We start from the raw sequence: 15,522 nt of genomic DNA, 5'->3' as shown, positions 1-15,522 counted from the left end.
AAAGACAGGGTTAAGGAAAGAGCTTGCTGTTCTGTACAACCTCTCTCTTCTTTATGCCCGGTTCTTACTACTTGGAAACGACAGGAGAGGGTGAGTTGCCTGAGCCAGCAGGGCTTACAGCGCACAGGCAGGACAAGAACCTTTACAGCAAAGGCTGTGAAATCACTGCCGAGGCCCTCGCAGGCTCTCGGCTGCTCTCAGATGGCCCTGCTATGCCATCTAGTGACAGGCATGTTTCCCATCCCTCACCTACCCCTTTTACTGCCCCTTCGCTGCACACTCCCAATGACAAATCACGCACATGAAACAGGAACCAGAAAACTGAAATGCCAACAGAAACCTCTCCAGGAGCTCTGCACCTGCAAAGCTCTTGCAGCTCTTCTAGAGACACATGTATTGCTGTTCTTTCACTGTTCAGTTAAGTACAACTCTCTGGCCTCAACAGAGGTCTGGACAAAAGGGGCAAGGTAACAACAAAGGGAGAGGTGGTACCACCTGAGCTTTCCGGAGGCATAGGTATGGCTCAGCGCTAGGAAACTGTCAAGCTCCAGCAAATCCAGAAGGAGAACAACACCACACCAGGTGAATCCTCTAATGCAGTGAGCCTCAGGCTGGTTCCTGCACTCTTCCTCCTGACCCCACTATGATCCCTGTTGAAAATGTTTTAAAGGATTTAACTTTGAGGGTAAAAGAGCAGGACATGATCAGTGAAAATCCACCGTTAACGGACAGGACTCAAGTGTAAATAGCATTGTCACGTAAGAAAATCTCTGCCTCCAGGAGCTTGTAATTCTAACCTGAAGTGTGGCTACACACTCCTATTGTCACCTCCGTACAACTGGGAGTGTGGGAGAGCAGGGACTGTTGCCAGCTGAGACTAGACAAAACCTGGCATCAGTAGGGGGATACTGGGAAGCCTCTGCCGCTGATTTCCACAGCTATTTGTCAAGCGGCAAGTAGATTCTTGTACTCCACCTGTGACTGAGAGCACGTCACCTGTTGCAGTTTTGGGACACTTCTTTTAGGATAAATCGGCAGGCTGGGAAAGGGAACGTCGTTGATGCTGGCAACACTGTTTCTTTTCAGCGTGCTCAGCGACGAGGCTCTGAGCACAGACCCACCGGCACCCGATGCTACGTGAGCGGGCCCGAGGCAGCGGGGGCAGGACCGGGGCCCGTGTCCCCGCCCCGGAGAGGGTTCTGTCCCCGCCGCGGTGCCACCCCTGCCTGGGCTCCATCGAAAGCTCTGCGCTCGGCAGCCCGCCCCGGGGCCGGACGAGCCCTCCTTGTCCCCTCCCTTTCCTCCCATCGATGTGCCGGCGCTCGCCCCGCCCTCCGGCACGCTCTGCCGCTCCCGGCACCCGCGACGGACACGCTCACCTGCCGCCCGGGCGCTGAGGTGAGGCGGGCCCGGGCCCGAGCCCGGCCCCGAGCTTTCCCCAGCCGTCCTCGGCAGTCCCGGGCCGCGGCTCCTCGGCCGGGCGGGGCGGCCCCTCAGCGGCCTCTCCCCCGGCGGGCGGTGCGCGCTAAGCCCCGCCCCTCTCCCTGCGCTCGCGCAGTCGCGGGCACCGGCCCCGCCCCCGGCAGAGCGCGCGGCCGCTCCTTGCGCGGGGCTGCGCCTGCGCGCGAGCGCGGCGGGACCGCCACGGGGGCCGTGCCCGGCCCAGCCCCACACCTGGCCCAGACTGGCCCGGCCCAGCCCGGCCCCGGCCCCGGCCCCGGCCAGCCGCGGCTCAGCCCTCCCCCTCGCTCCAAGCCCTCCCTCTCGCCCCACGGCGCCGCCTCCGTTCGTTTCGGGCAGCGGCGAAGGGCGATGCGGCCCCCGCGCCCCGGCGGCCCGTGAGGGCAGCGCTCGGCAGCGATGGCCTCGGGCTGCCCGGCGGCCTTCGGGGACCCGGGCGAGGTGCGCGAGGGCTTCCTGTGCCCGCTGTGCCTGAAGGATCTCCAGGCGTTCCGGCAGCTCCAGGCGCACTACGAGGAGCAGCACGCGGGCGAGGACCGGGACGTCAGGGCGCAGCTCCGAAGTAAGAGCGGCCGCGATGACGCGGAAATCCCGTAAGGCGATGGCTGCTCGTACTGCGAGCGTCTGGCAGTACTGAAACTGTAATTGACCGGCTTACGGTCGAGGTTTCAGTGTCATTCTTCTATAAGTCTCCTTAGGCCAAGCGTAGCGTTTACATTCTTCCGATATTTTCCGTAAATAAGTTCTAAAGCAAGCGCTAAAAGACGTCACTTTTCAAATATCGTTTATGCACGATTTTTATTATTGGCCTTTTCGGGGTTTTTTGTTTGTTTTTATCTGAAAAGTTGGATTTGTACTGTAACCCAGTGGATTCCCAAGCATTACTTGAACACCACACAGGACATGGGAAATCTCTGGTACTTGCCAAGTTCCAGTTCATTAATTTCTTGTTTTGACAGATAAAACTGTGGTTGCAGTTAAAGTGTAACATTAAGAGAGGCTGTTGACGGAAAAGAATATGGGTGGTGGAGCTGACAGGAGATGCTGGAGTGTCTCAGGGCTGTGCTATGGATTACCAACTTTGACTAGTGTTTGGAAAAAAGCTGTAAATTGTGTTTTACTAGGATATTTCCTTTTTTTACCCCCTCTTGCATATGCAATATCATTTTACATTGAGAGAAAAATGTGTAAAATCTGATGATACTTCTGTGTGTTTCCTGCAAAAATCTGGTTGGTTTTGTTCTATTATGCTACAGATACTGGCCTGGAAGTATGTTTGTTTGTTTGTTTGTTTTCTCCTGAGATTGATTAATAATTCAAAAGTCTCTTTTCTTGGTGAAACCCTTACCCTAACAGTGGGCTGTTTAGTACTTTTGAAATTATGTGAACAAGCACACTGAAATTCTTTGTTTGTGCAACAAGACAAAGAAAGTGTTGAACATCCTTGAATCCGAAGAAAATAACTGGGAATTAGAAGAATCAAGATATTACTATATGGTGCCCCAGGTGCTGTGAGACAGGTTCCATAGTTTAAGGCATATTGCTGTTTTACGGTGAAGTCCCTGAATGGAATGCCCTAACCTACTATTTTGTGTTTAGAATCTCAGTGCTGCTTTATGACAGACAACAAAGAGCATTTCGTGTCATCTGTGGTGCTCTGAACTGCATTCTGGTTCTAAGAACGTGTTGAGGATAAACTTGTCCTCCAGGAAAAAGATTTGTGCTAAAAGAAGAGGAATAATCCACGCTGGCCTCTTGTGATGAATATTTAGTGGCTACCTGCTACATTTGGTAACTTGGCTTTATCTTTTTCAGATCTAGTCCAGAAGGCCAAAAGAGCAAAGAAGAAATTGCTGAAACGAGAAGGAGATGACAGAACTGATTCTGGATCTCAGGAACGATATGAGTCATTCAGCTATGGTGGAGTGGATCCCTACATGTGGGAGCCCCAGGAAGTAGGTAGGAGAGCTAGAAAGCAACATGCAGTGGGGATAACTTTTAACCTGAATTGGGGAAGTGCTGATGTATTGCTGAAGTGGCTTGGAATTGTGTCTGTGCCTTCGATTCACTGTAGCGGGGGATTATGGTTTGTACACTGACTTTGTGTGGCCTACCTACGTTGTGTGGGGTGTGGGGAAAGTGCAAATAATGGTCAGAAAAAATACATGGGTAGGATCAGAACCCAGCTACCCTTGAGGCAACTGTTTGTCATGTCATTGTGCCTGAGCTGCTGAGGTCTGCTGAATCTGTGTTTACCTCTGTGCCGCTAGCTTCATCTTGTGACTTTACAAAACAAATTAATAATTAATAACTAAGCTATATAAATAATAACTAAGGTATATAAAATCTCCAGCTTTTGGGCTGCACTTAAAGTAATTGTTCGTTTGCATGTTTGACAAAAAGATTATCCAATTATTTAAACTCTTTCAGCTTTTTCCTTGAATTTGAGGTGCAGAACACCTCTCATTAAAAAGAGGTTTACTTTAAAAAGAACACAGATTAAAAAAGAAAACAACCTCAAACCCACTCCTCTGAAGATAAGTCTACATTTGTAGAATTTCAAGGATAAGGTGACTGAGCCTGTAATTACAAGTGCTGCTACTGGCAATTGCCTGTTACCGTAGCTGACATATTGTTGTTATTTTTGGGGGAAGAAGCAGCACCATCTCTGGTGGATCCTGGCAAAGTTTCCCCTGTGGTGCTGACAGACTAGGACTGAGTCCTTTGGGTCTGCAGGGTCTGAGTTCTATAGATTATTTTACTTTTGACTTTATGATTGCTGCTCAAATAATTAGATAGTATAAATATTAGCTAAGAATAAATTTAGACAAGGTTTATGAACATTGGAGAAGTGAGAACTGTTTTCTCATCTGAGTAGAGAAGATGAATTGTAGGGATTTTGGAATGGGATTTGGTGGGTCTGTGAAAGGGACCGTGGGACATCACCAAAGCAGTGGCGGAATTCAGTTACCCAGAGGAGTCCTTTCCTATGAATAATTCATCTTTGGAGATTTTTTGGTTATTTCATTAGCATGAGGAAGTGAGATTCTTACACTTACATAGTAGCATCAGAAAGCAACATCTGATGTTGAGTTCTACCAGTTGGAAAAAAGATTATTGTTTTAAATTTTGTCTGTAACTTTGACTTTTAATACCTGGCTCGCCTTATTTGGAAAAGGAGTAATCTTAAACCAGTGTTGTTGAATATGAATTGTACATTTCTTGAATAGATGCTATATTGTTCTTTTGAATACTCAGGGATCAGTTTTCTGTAAATTCGAACTGTCATCAAGGATTTGATTCAGACTCCTAAAGGTGGAGAGATGATCAGAAATCTGAAAGCATAGACCTCTAGTAACCATTGGACCTACCTCTTCCTTTGGTTCAACATGTAGCCAGGAAACTAAGAAAAGAACAATTAGAGAACAGTTCTAGTAGGTAACATCTAGCTTGCTAAATGTAACTGAGGAATGAAGAGGGGAAAAAATGTTATTGCAGATGTTCTCTTTAACATAGTGCTTATTGTTTTCTGTGGTGGAAGTAAAACACTGTTTATTGCCAGTCTGGAGATTAGACTTTACCCTGCATGTTTTATTTAGGGCAACACTATGAAAATGTAGGATTCTAATGTGTCTTTAAAATTGGATTTGAACATGAGAAATAAATGGTGAGAAAAAGAGACAGCCGTGTTTCAAGAGGCATTTAAATCCATGCAGAATACCTGGGTGACTAGGACAACTTTCTGTTATCCTTGCAGGTGCTACAAGAAGCCATCTTTCTGAATTCAAGAAACACAGAGCAGCCAGGATTGATCACTATGTAGTTGAAGTTAATAAGTTAATAATCAGATTAGAAAAGGTAAATTTGGTGCTTTTTAATATTCCAGCCTTCTAAATGTTTCCTAGATTTAAAAAAATTATATTTTGGTATGAAATGTGCCCATTTATCTAGCAGTACACTATATAAAGGATACTAAACTATGATTCCTCACATACTACCTTGAGTACTGTGCATGGTTTGACCCTATACTGTTGGTATGATTTCTGTTTCTATGCACTGTTTTCAAGATGAAGATGCTGTTTCCACATACTTCAAAAACCATCTGTTCTCCTGATTATTTTCTCTTTTACTTTACTAAATTTTTCCCTCATGTTTTTGTCATGATTCTTCCAGCTTCTCATTCTTCCAAATCTGCCAATGATACACTTGCATTTTGACTCAGATGCAGTGATGTTGGCTGCAGTAAGGATTATGTCCTAAATGGCTGATTTGTACAGGTTTGACAGTCGTCGTTTATCACTTGTATGAATACGGCATTAGAAATGAACAGGAAAGTTGCATGATTGGTGTGAAACAGGCTGAGAGTCCTCTCTTAAAAATGCCAGGTTTCTTTTTCTTGTTGGGCTGAGTTGTGTTGCGTTTTTTTTGTTGCAAAAGTATAATTTTCTTGAATATATTTTTTATCTTCTGCCAGCTTACATCATTTGACAGAGCAAACACTGAGTCAGCTAAAATAAGAGGTTGGTGTGAGCTTACCTTGGACTTTTTGCCCCTATAGTTTATCCAGCTGATGAATTAATTGAATAGCTTACGTGGTGTGTATTCCTGCTCATAGCTATAGAGAAATCTGTTGTGCCTTGGGTCAGTGATCAGGATGTTCCCTTCTGCCCAGACTGTGGCAGTAAGTTCAGTATCCGAAACCGACGTCACCACTGCCGCCTCTGTGGATCTATTATGTGCAAGAAGTGCATGGAACTCATCAGTCTTCCTTTGGCAAGTAAGTACAGTCTGTGGAGTTAATTCCTCCTTTTCTTAGTGTGCTCTGGGTGCTAAGTGCATCCTGGCTGTTTGCCATTAGAAGAAAATATGCTTATAATAGTCTGGTTGTGCAGAAAACTTGGTCCTTAATGTGTCATTCAGTTTCATCCAGACACTTGTTTGTGAAATACAGTACAAAGAATGATTTCTCCATTTTTTTCTCTGTTCCTTCTTCAGATTTGGAAGTGTTGCATAACACTGAAAAAATTACTAGAAGTAGTATGTACTCCTGGTAAATATAGCTAATATTTAGTGTACTGTTCTTTGGAGTACCATAACTATGGTTAATTAAAGTTATCAACTTTAAGAACTGCCAAGGTTCTTCACATTTAAAAATATTGTGGATATTTCTAGTCTTCTCCATGCTCTTCAAATGTTGGACATTTGTACAACAAATTAAGGAAATTCATCCCTAGGCCTTTAAAAACCCCTTCAGACTTTTTTCCTCATCTGGTGCACTGGAGAGGAGACCATATTTTCTGTGGAGATAAATGACATCAACTGTGCTTTTTTGAGGTTCAAGCACAGAACCTGGACAGCACTAACATACCTGTTCTACACGTTATTCTCTAACTGTGCAGGCTTAAACATGAGAACGCTTCGAGGCATAAGCAAAGTAGGTGGTTCTCAGCAGTCTGCTCTCTAGCTGGTTTTAAGTACAGCAGGCTTTACAGTAAAGACCCTAATTCTGACTTGCAGTCTTGGTTGTCATGCAAGCCTTGCATGTCTTTCCTTCAGCAGACTGTTTCAAATGGTTTTTTAATGTTTCCTGAATGTAAAGTTTCTGTTAAAGGGCAGTTTGTTCATGTTGGTAAAATCTGTTGGCTTCTCCAGTTACTGTAAAATTACACGTGTATAATTTTTAGGCAAACTCACTAGTGCCAGCAAAGAGGCCTTGGGTTCTCAAACCAGCCCAAACTCCTCACCTAACAGTGTTCACGGCTCCCGCCGTGGCAGCATCAGCAGCATAAGCAGTGTAAGCTCCGTGCTGGATGAGAAGGATGATGACCGAATCCGTTGTTGTCGGCACTGCAAAGACACCCTGCTGAAAAGAGAGCAACAGATTGATGAGAAAGAATACACGCCAGAGATTGTGAAACTCTATGAGGTAAACCAAGCTCTGTGCTCGGTGTATATGTCTGCAGTAGTCACTACTTGACTTGTTACCTCATGTCCAAGCTCTTACTTTGTGACTTAATATTCACCCGCGTGAGACTGTTGTCTCTTCTAACACATAACGAAAGACGTCTGAAGTGGTGAAGTCAGTTGCAGTACAGTATTTATATTCCACAATAACTTCAAATGTTTTTTTAAAATACATCTTCCTTCTCATCATCTGGAACTAGTAGTTCAGAGATGTCTCTCTCTTAAAATTGTGAATTTGTTTAAACCAATGATCTTGGTTGATGGGCTGCACTGGAACTATAAGACTCCGTGTTGTCAGTACTGTTTGTCCTCACACTAACGGCAAATGCTTTTTTGAACCATCCATGTCAACAAATATGCTTTGCAAGCAGGTACTGACAATCACCAGGTATCTTTTCAGTACAGTCCACAAACTCCCCAGGTTATTATTGATGAAAGTTTCTGTTGGTGCTCTTTGAATCCAGAATCTTTTTGAATGAAAGACTTGGACAACTTCTAGCCTTGGACAACTTCTAGCCTTAAATCTATTTACAAAGTCCACCTTGCAGGGTACAAGGAGTCTTTCCCTGTTCCTGACTGTGTCATATGTATTCTGAAGATAATTGGAGGGTCTTGTCATCCTGAATAGTTTGAGTAGCTTTCATCATGGTCAACTTTGAATGTGCACAGGCAGCATGAAAAGGTTTATGTCAGCATGTTCTTGCAGTTGTGTCTTAATGTAAGTTCTTTTTTTTATACATTTTGTTTTAAACAAGAAACTCCGACTCTGCATGGAGAAGGTTGACCAGAAGGCACCAGAATATATAAGGATGGCAGAATCACTAAAGTAAGCCCCATTTGCTGATGATGTTTATGAATATATGTTATTTCCTCCCTTAAATGTGGGAAGTAGTAAGGAAGTGGTGTGATAAGGCTGCAAGAGTGTGTAAATTATAAGAAAAATCATTACCTGTAGTCTTCTGGATGCTCTTCAAACAAAGTAGTACTGAACTAACTGTTAATGGTAACATACAGAGAAGTTGTTTGATTTTGTAAAATTTTTTTAAAGCCACTTCCCAGTGAGGCACCACTGTCAGATTTTGACACATCATCTTTGCAAAAAGGAAGTACGAGGCCTACAATACTTGTGTAAATGAGCCTCTTCAGAACAGTTGCCCTGAGCTGGATGCTCTGGCTCCCAAGGAATGCCAGCAGCTGAGGATCATTAGAACGCTTCGGCACCTTCGCCTGGCAGTTGTTCTGGGTGTACCTGGCACACCCTGTGCTGCAGTGGATAAACAGCATTCTCATATCTCAGTTTTGTGCATAATTCCTTGCAGTAGTTTTTTGTTTCACAGGGGTAACTTAAGTCTCTCCAACTCTATCTGCAAGAGGTTGCCGGGTTAGACTTCTGGCTTGTATAGGGAGAGAAATATGCACCTTGGTCTTGGACTAGGAAGCATGTCTTTTGGGAAAGTTAAAGTTAACAAATATTGCTGCACCTGTCCTTCAGATCTAGTGCTTTTAGAAAAATTAGTAACAAAGCTGTTTTTGTAAAAACAGTCCTCCCAATAGGAAGAAAAGTACAGAAGGTAAAAAACATGCTGAACTGTTACTGCTTTTTGTCATGACTTCATGAGAGGTGGGGTTATGTGGTTCAACAAATGGAGAAAAGTAAAAATACAACTGTCCTGGATAATGGAAGCACATATCAGAAAACAACAGGCTTCTTACTGATGAAATTAAAGATTCCTGACTAGTAGTGAGTCTCAGAAACTGGAATCATATGGATAGTGAAATTACTTTTGAGAGAGTGATCCTTTTCATTTATATTTGTGATATAAAAGGACAGAGAAGCTAAAAGCTGGTGAAGAGTCTTCCCCATTAAATCCAAATTTATCAATAAATGGGAAACTAGTAAAGTGCCTGTAATTGATTCTGTCCTCATGTGGACCATCAGTTACTGGCATCTTAAATACTACACCCATGTGGGGTGTGGGCTTTTGCTTTCTGATAAACCCTAGTGGAGTTAACTATTGTGCTTTAATGGTATAGTTAGTTACTTAGTGATTTTTCCACACTCAATCACCTGAAAAAAGTCACAAAATAGATGCATTCGCTAAGCATGTGTGTATCTAATTGATAGAGTGGCATTCTTGTGTTAACGCACAGTTTCTCCTAGAATAGTAAACAATAATACAATCATAAATAAAATGATCTTCTATGAAGTGGTCATGTTTGCAATATGATTGTAATTTTCCACTTCTGTCACAAAGAAAGGCTTTTTAAACACGAGCTTGAAATAACATCATTCAACCCTTTAGTGTTAGCAGTTCTTACCATTGTTGCATCCTGGTCATCTTGGGATAACTTGTACTGTTGTATGTGTTGTTAGCTGGATGCATGACTTACTGTAAAATTCTCTTTATTTCTTAGTGCAGGGGAGACAACCTACAGTCTTGAACATGCTAATGACTTGAGAGTGGAGATCCAAAAAATATATGAATTTATAGATTCCTTAAGGTAAAAGATCATCTCTTTCCCCTTTCTGCCCCAGCACGTGTGTATCTCCCTCTGTTATGACTTCACTGATTATGTGGACAACCAACCAATTTATCTGCTCAGTTGTAAAAAGCATTTGAAAAGGTAGATGCTGTTCCTGTGCACCATCAATTTCTTCTTCCTTTTCTGGCCTTAAAATTCACGCATTCCTCTGCAGTGGGACTAACTAAGCATAGAGGAAACAAATAGCAGCACTGTTTGGGGGGAGGGGGATTGTTTGTTTGGAGTTTCTTTGTTTTTTTTAAAGGGTGGGAGTGGAAAGTGTTATAAATTCTGTTATCCAAAACTGTTTATCTAAAAGAACATCAGAAATTTTTTGATCCAATATTGTCTCTCCCCTTCTGTTGCATTTCTGCTGGCCTTTTTCTTGAACTGATGCTCCTGCGTGTTTGCTTTGATTCAGTAAGAAGATTTTGAGTCTAGGCTTGCATGAAGATCCTCAACCTCATCCTAAAACACTACAACTTCAGCGAATGATAAGATATTCAGCTACACTTTTTGTTCAGGTAAATAGAGCATATGCTGTGAGAGAAATGTAAATTTTATATAGTGTTCTGTTCTTTGCCAGGCATCCCTATGGTTTGAAACTGTTTTGACAGGAGGTTTAGTTCTAAAACTTTTCTATAGTTCCCCTAATGACTTATGGTAGCCTTAAATAAGCTGGCTTGAGCACAGATCATGCACACAGCAGCATTGGATCTGGGGACCCAAGAGGTGTGGGAGCCTTGGCTCTGGCTCCTGCTGAGGTGACAGCCCACTCAGCAGTGCAGCCGTGGCAGCAAAGGCGTGCACGGACCTGCAGCAGGGACTGCAGTGTAGAACCATCTTTGGTGTGTTTGTGGGGTTTCTGTGGTAGTATTTCTCTTCTAAAGGACTTGAAAATTGGCTGAATGCCTGCAAGCAATACTGTTCACAGTATTTTTTATTTCAATTTGTGCCAGGAAAAACTGCTTGGCCTAATGTCCCTGCCAACCAAGGATCAGTATGACGAACTGAAGAAGAGAAGACTGCATATGGTAAGACAGGTTAGGATCTGTTATATCTTGCATGAGTCACAGATGTAAGCCTGAGAGCTGTGTGGGTATGACTAGTTGCCTTCAACACTGGATTTCAGTTTGTCATTTTTTCATGTGTATTGTACCATACCCTTTTCCAGGGATTCACATAGCTGCTGCTGTATTCTGCCCAGAACAGAAGTGAGTGTGCATGGAGCAGCTGGGTTAGGTGCATGTGCTGTTCCTGCTGCAGTGTGTGCAGAGCAAGCCCTGAACTGAGTGTGTTAGTTTACATGGACTTTGAAACTGTGTTCAGGAGTTCACTTGCCCAAGCAGAATTTAGAAACCTCTTTCAGTGGTGAAAAAAGACATTTAGAGTAAGGATGCCTCTTCAGTGAGAGAGTTTTTTCAGTTAGGAGGGAGGACATCATTCATGGTAAACTAAACCAACTTTGTTTTGAGGTATAAATTGAGAAATAAGAATCATCCCATTCCAAAAGCCAATTATATCAATGACCTTAAACACTGATGTTCTATTATAGGTGTCTGCTGCTGTAGTCAGCTGCGATACAATTACTGTTCAAATCAATCTAGACCACTGTGCACAGCTGCATTAGGCATTTTTTTTTGCTCTGTAAAGAACAAAAAAACCATTTTTTTTTGCTCTGTCACTGCTCCTACTTGTCCTCAAGTTTGTAGAGGCAGATCTTATGGGATTTTGGTCAATATCATCACAAACTCACAGGACGCATTTTCTGTGAAGTAACCAGAACTGCAGCTGATCCCTTTTAGCGACAGGGAGCACCATCTAAGATCAGCTAACTTGTACTCGTGGATTTAGAATGAAATTTTTCAAGCTCGTGATGTTTTCATACTACGTGTTTTTTGTTTTAGGTCACTCTCGAAACACAGGGAAAACAAGAGGAAAATCAGAAAGAGTTTATCTCCAGATCTGCAGCTGCAGTTAATGGTGATGAAACTCACATGAGAAAAGGAACAGTCAGGAAATCTGAGGGCTGGTTACCCACATCTAGCATCTCAAGAGAGAGTGAGAGAGCAGACCCACTTCTTCAGCAGATTGACAATATCACATCCTTTATTGAGCAAGCAAAGGCAGCTAATAGGATAGATGAGGTCCATATGTTGCAAGAAAACCTGATGCAGCTTCAGGATGAATATGATCAACAACAAACTCTGAAAGCTATTGAGCTTTCCAAAAAACAGGCAGAAGAGGAAGAGATGCAAAGGGAGGAACTTCAGGTCCTTTGTGAAAAAGAGTGGGAAAGAGAGCGGCATAAATTCATGTCTCAGCATTCACGGACACACTCCTTAGACTTCAGAGAAGTCAAGCAGCATTTGGATATTACTCAGATCAAAGGGGACACGAGTTCTGAAACTCCTGCTGTTGAGCAGCTGCCAGCTCAAGAGCATCTGACCTTCACACTCAAACCCCAGAATGTCCCACAGTGTGACCTAGACAGAGATCAGCCAACCTGCCTAAACCCCTTTGAAGATGAAGCAGATACCCCTCAGGCAGAGGAAGATCCTGCTAACCCATTTGTCAGGGACACCTCTCCAATGGTTTCTTTCTCTAACACAGCTCTGCAAAGTGATAAAAAAGAATATAATCCATTTGAAAGTGAGGAGGAGGAAGAGGAACAAAGTAATGGAGCACCTGGCAGTACTTCAAACCCTTTTGAAGAGGATGAAAATCTGTTTCAAAAGGCTGGTGGGGGCAGTTGGAATTCAGGGAATCCATTTGAAGAGGGATCCTCTACTAATCCCTTTGAAGTGGAGGATGGCAGTGAGATCTCTGGAGAGGAGGTTATAGAGGAAGAGCTGCTTCTCCAACAGATAGATAATATCAAAGCTTATATATTTGATGCCAAACATAGTGGACGACTGGATGAGGTGGAGGTACTGACAGAGAACTTAAAGGAACTGAAGCACACATTAGCAAAGCAGAAGGAGAAATCCAACTGCTGAAGCAGCAACAGGGCTGTGTAATAATTCAATCTGCTGTTAAATATGGGAAGGTAAGGCAGATACTTATAGGCTGGAGTACAGATCATAAGAGGGAAGTGGGAGAATCCTGACCTTAAAGCACTTTCATTTAGGCATTGCCACTACTACACAGTCTTGAAGGAAGAATGTCTGAGGTATGCTGCTGGTCTCAAAGGCTTATACTAGGGAAATTTAAAACAGCTAACTGGTCTTACTGAATGCTTATTTTTGGTCAAAGAGGTTAAGTGCTAATAGGGAACTACGATTTGGAAATGATTGGAATGTTGGTTTGCCTTCTTTCCCCCCTTTCTGTTGTAGTGTTGGCCTTTCCTCTGTTGATGACCCAGGGTAGCTGAGTTGCTAGTGGTGTTCTGGGAAAGTGCAGCTAAAAAGCTGCTGTGATTCTCCACTGTGCCGAATGTACAGGCTTGCAGATCAAGCTTGTGCAATGCTAATAAGTACGTAAAAGGGACTTTAAGGCTGAGAAGAACTTTCTGACTGATCTTAATAGGAGTAACTTTTTAATGTGTGCATAAAGATGCCCAAGGAAAATTTGGGTGCTGTCTTTTCATCACTTCTGGTTTCCCCTTTGCTCTGAGCACCATGTCATAGTGCTATGCTGGCTTCAGACCTGTTCTTTAGGGAGCAAGTGTCTGCTCATTTCCAGGGAAAGCAGCACTAGGCCAGCACCACTTCAAACTATAGTATATAAAGGGTGACCCTCCAATTCCTAATTATATTATGGAATCTATACATTCCTTTCAATCCTCTGGGTGACAGAATGATCATGTTTGTTGTATTTATGAGACTGGAACCCTTTTTTTTTAGCATTCAAGGAACAAAAGATCTTTTTTGTAATGGAAACCTGAGGTGCCACTGAACTGGAATTCCATGAAAGCTAGGAGATAAAAGTCTGTGGCTGCAGTAGTACCAAATGACAATTTTCTTTCATGTTAGATTCCCCTCAGGAATTTTTGTGAGAATCAGGCATGTCTGTCTTTAAGAAGGAACTTCAGATTGAAGACCTCTTGTCATCCTGTGGCCTAGGGGGTGACCAGGTGACAGCCAGCACCTGTGCTGCAGGAGGGCTTACAGCTGGACAAATGCAGGGTCACCTCAGGACTAGGTCAGCCTCTGTCTTTGAGAAAGATGGAGTTTGAGCTGCTTTGATTTTTATCTTTGAAAGGCACAGGTCCATCCATCATCAGGAATCAGTGTATGTAGGGGTGGGGAGGAGGAGTCAGTCTAAAGGGTTTCTTTATATAAAGCTGAAATAGAGAAAAATCAGGCAGATCACACTGTACAGCACTAATAGCAATGGGCTTACTCAGAAGTGTGAAGTTCTCTGGAATGGGACATGTCTTTTAACTGATACTGGCGTAGCTGTAACCCAAGCACTGCATGAGATTTGAGAGACACAGATGATTCTGCTACCTAAAGGGCAGGACCTCTGGTTTTATTTTGCTGTAAATAAGTGGAGGTAGGGACTTATGGAACTGTTGTTTAAAAAGCCCAAACCACCTATATCCTCACTTAATAGCACTGGTAAGGGATCAAAATGGAATAGCCAGTCAAGGACAGCTGATGTTATCTCTAGTGTAGCCTGAATCTGGAGTTGAAAGGTGAACGGAACAGTTTGGTTTAAGACCATGAAGTTTTTATGCTGATGTTTTATTAGAGCTGATTGAGTCCATGAGTGTTATTTTGCATCAAGTGCAAAAAAGAACAGAGAATTCTGAAAGGTCTTAAAACAAACAGAACTCGTGTGCTTGGCACCAGATTTATGAAGGCAGCAAAAGCTGTTGATAAATAAACATAATCCCTGGAATTGTATAGTATAAGGCAGTTACTGAGGACAGACTTGTTTGCTAGTCAGGAGGATTGCTCCCTGCACTCTAACCTAATGCTTTTTTTGATATCCACATGAAAAAATGTTTCGGTGGCTTCTGCTTTCACATTTAAAAGCGACTTTTTTCCTTGTTGCAACTATCCTGCCTTGTGTGTATTTTCTGTCTAATACACTAATAACTATTCTTACTGTACGTGTAATATATTATTTTTACAAGCAGATAACAGACTAGCATACCTCATGATCTTTGTCAGTGTTAAATGTGATAGACTAGATAGCTGATACTAAACTCATCTCCACAGTGCAGATCTTTGCTGGTGTGTTGAGACTGCTGTGAGGTTTGCAAGGCACAAGGGAATGAAGATGTCTTAAGCAGAAAGCTCAATAAATAACTAGCACTGAGTTTTGTTACAGCTGCATGCACTACTCTGTATGGAAACTTTGTAAACAGATGAAATAAAACAACATGTTTATTTTGTGCTGTGTTTGTCCTTGACAATTTGTACAGGATGCCTGAATCGGTGTGAAATTTTGTACTCGAACATGAGTTCCAAAATGCACAGATAAGCCTGATGTAAAGGTCTGTGCAATAGAGTGCAATCTATCACATTTATACAAATTACAGGTATTCTGTATTGTTTGGTGAGGCAGAAGCTGTGATGATTTAGAAGGGTTTTTTGACTATGTGCAGGGAGGATGTTTGAGGTA

General features: G+C 43.0%; 2 protein-coding genes across 7 annotated transcripts in view; one reads left to right on the top strand and one right to left on the bottom strand.

Moving 5' to 3' along the window:
• Positions 1-1,491, bottom strand: part of TMCC1 (transmembrane and coiled-coil domain family 1) — a 111,570-nt gene extending 110,079 nt beyond the window's left edge. For 4 of the 5 annotated variants that reach the window (XM_051788865.1, XM_051788859.1, XM_051788864.1 and 1 more), the window contains exon 1: positions 1,380-1,491. The gene's annotated coding sequence lies outside the window, so the exon portion shown is untranslated. Of the gene's footprint in view, positions 1-495; positions 651-1,379 lie in introns of those variants that run through there. The other variant, XM_051788862.1, reaches the window with a different exon arrangement.
• Positions 1,492-1,656: 165 nt separating this feature from the next.
• On the top strand, positions 1,657-15,292 carry RBSN (rabenosyn, RAB effector). 2 transcript variants are annotated; one of them, XM_051788858.1, is made up of 11 exons: positions 1,657-2,023; positions 3,277-3,420; positions 5,219-5,319; positions 5,936-5,981; positions 6,077-6,238; positions 7,146-7,387; positions 8,181-8,251; positions 9,841-9,927; positions 10,370-10,472; positions 10,908-10,982; positions 11,856-15,292. In XM_051788858.1, exons 1-11 carry the CDS (start codon positions 1,861-1,863, stop codon positions 12,945-12,947), a joined length of 2,286 nt encoding a protein of 761 aa, XP_051644818.1. In that variant the 5' UTR covers positions 1,657-1,860; the 3' UTR covers positions 12,948-15,292. The 2 variants fall into 2 exon arrangements, with proteins under 2 accessions (XP_051644818.1, XP_051644816.1); XM_051788856.1 differs by having other exon boundaries at positions 10,908-10,991.
• Positions 15,293-15,522: the final 230 nt, after the last annotated feature.

This window comes from Manacus candei, unplaced genomic scaffold, assembly GCF_025592945.1.
Source record: "Manacus candei isolate 608988 ecotype Guabito, Panama unplaced genomic scaffold, ASM2559294v1 h1tg000025l, whole genome shotgun sequence".
Taxonomy (NCBI): Eukaryota; Metazoa; Chordata; class Aves; order Passeriformes; family Pipridae; genus Manacus; species Manacus candei.
Note: the sequence above shows the minus strand (reverse complement) of the source record. Positions and strands in the feature narration are given on the sequence as shown.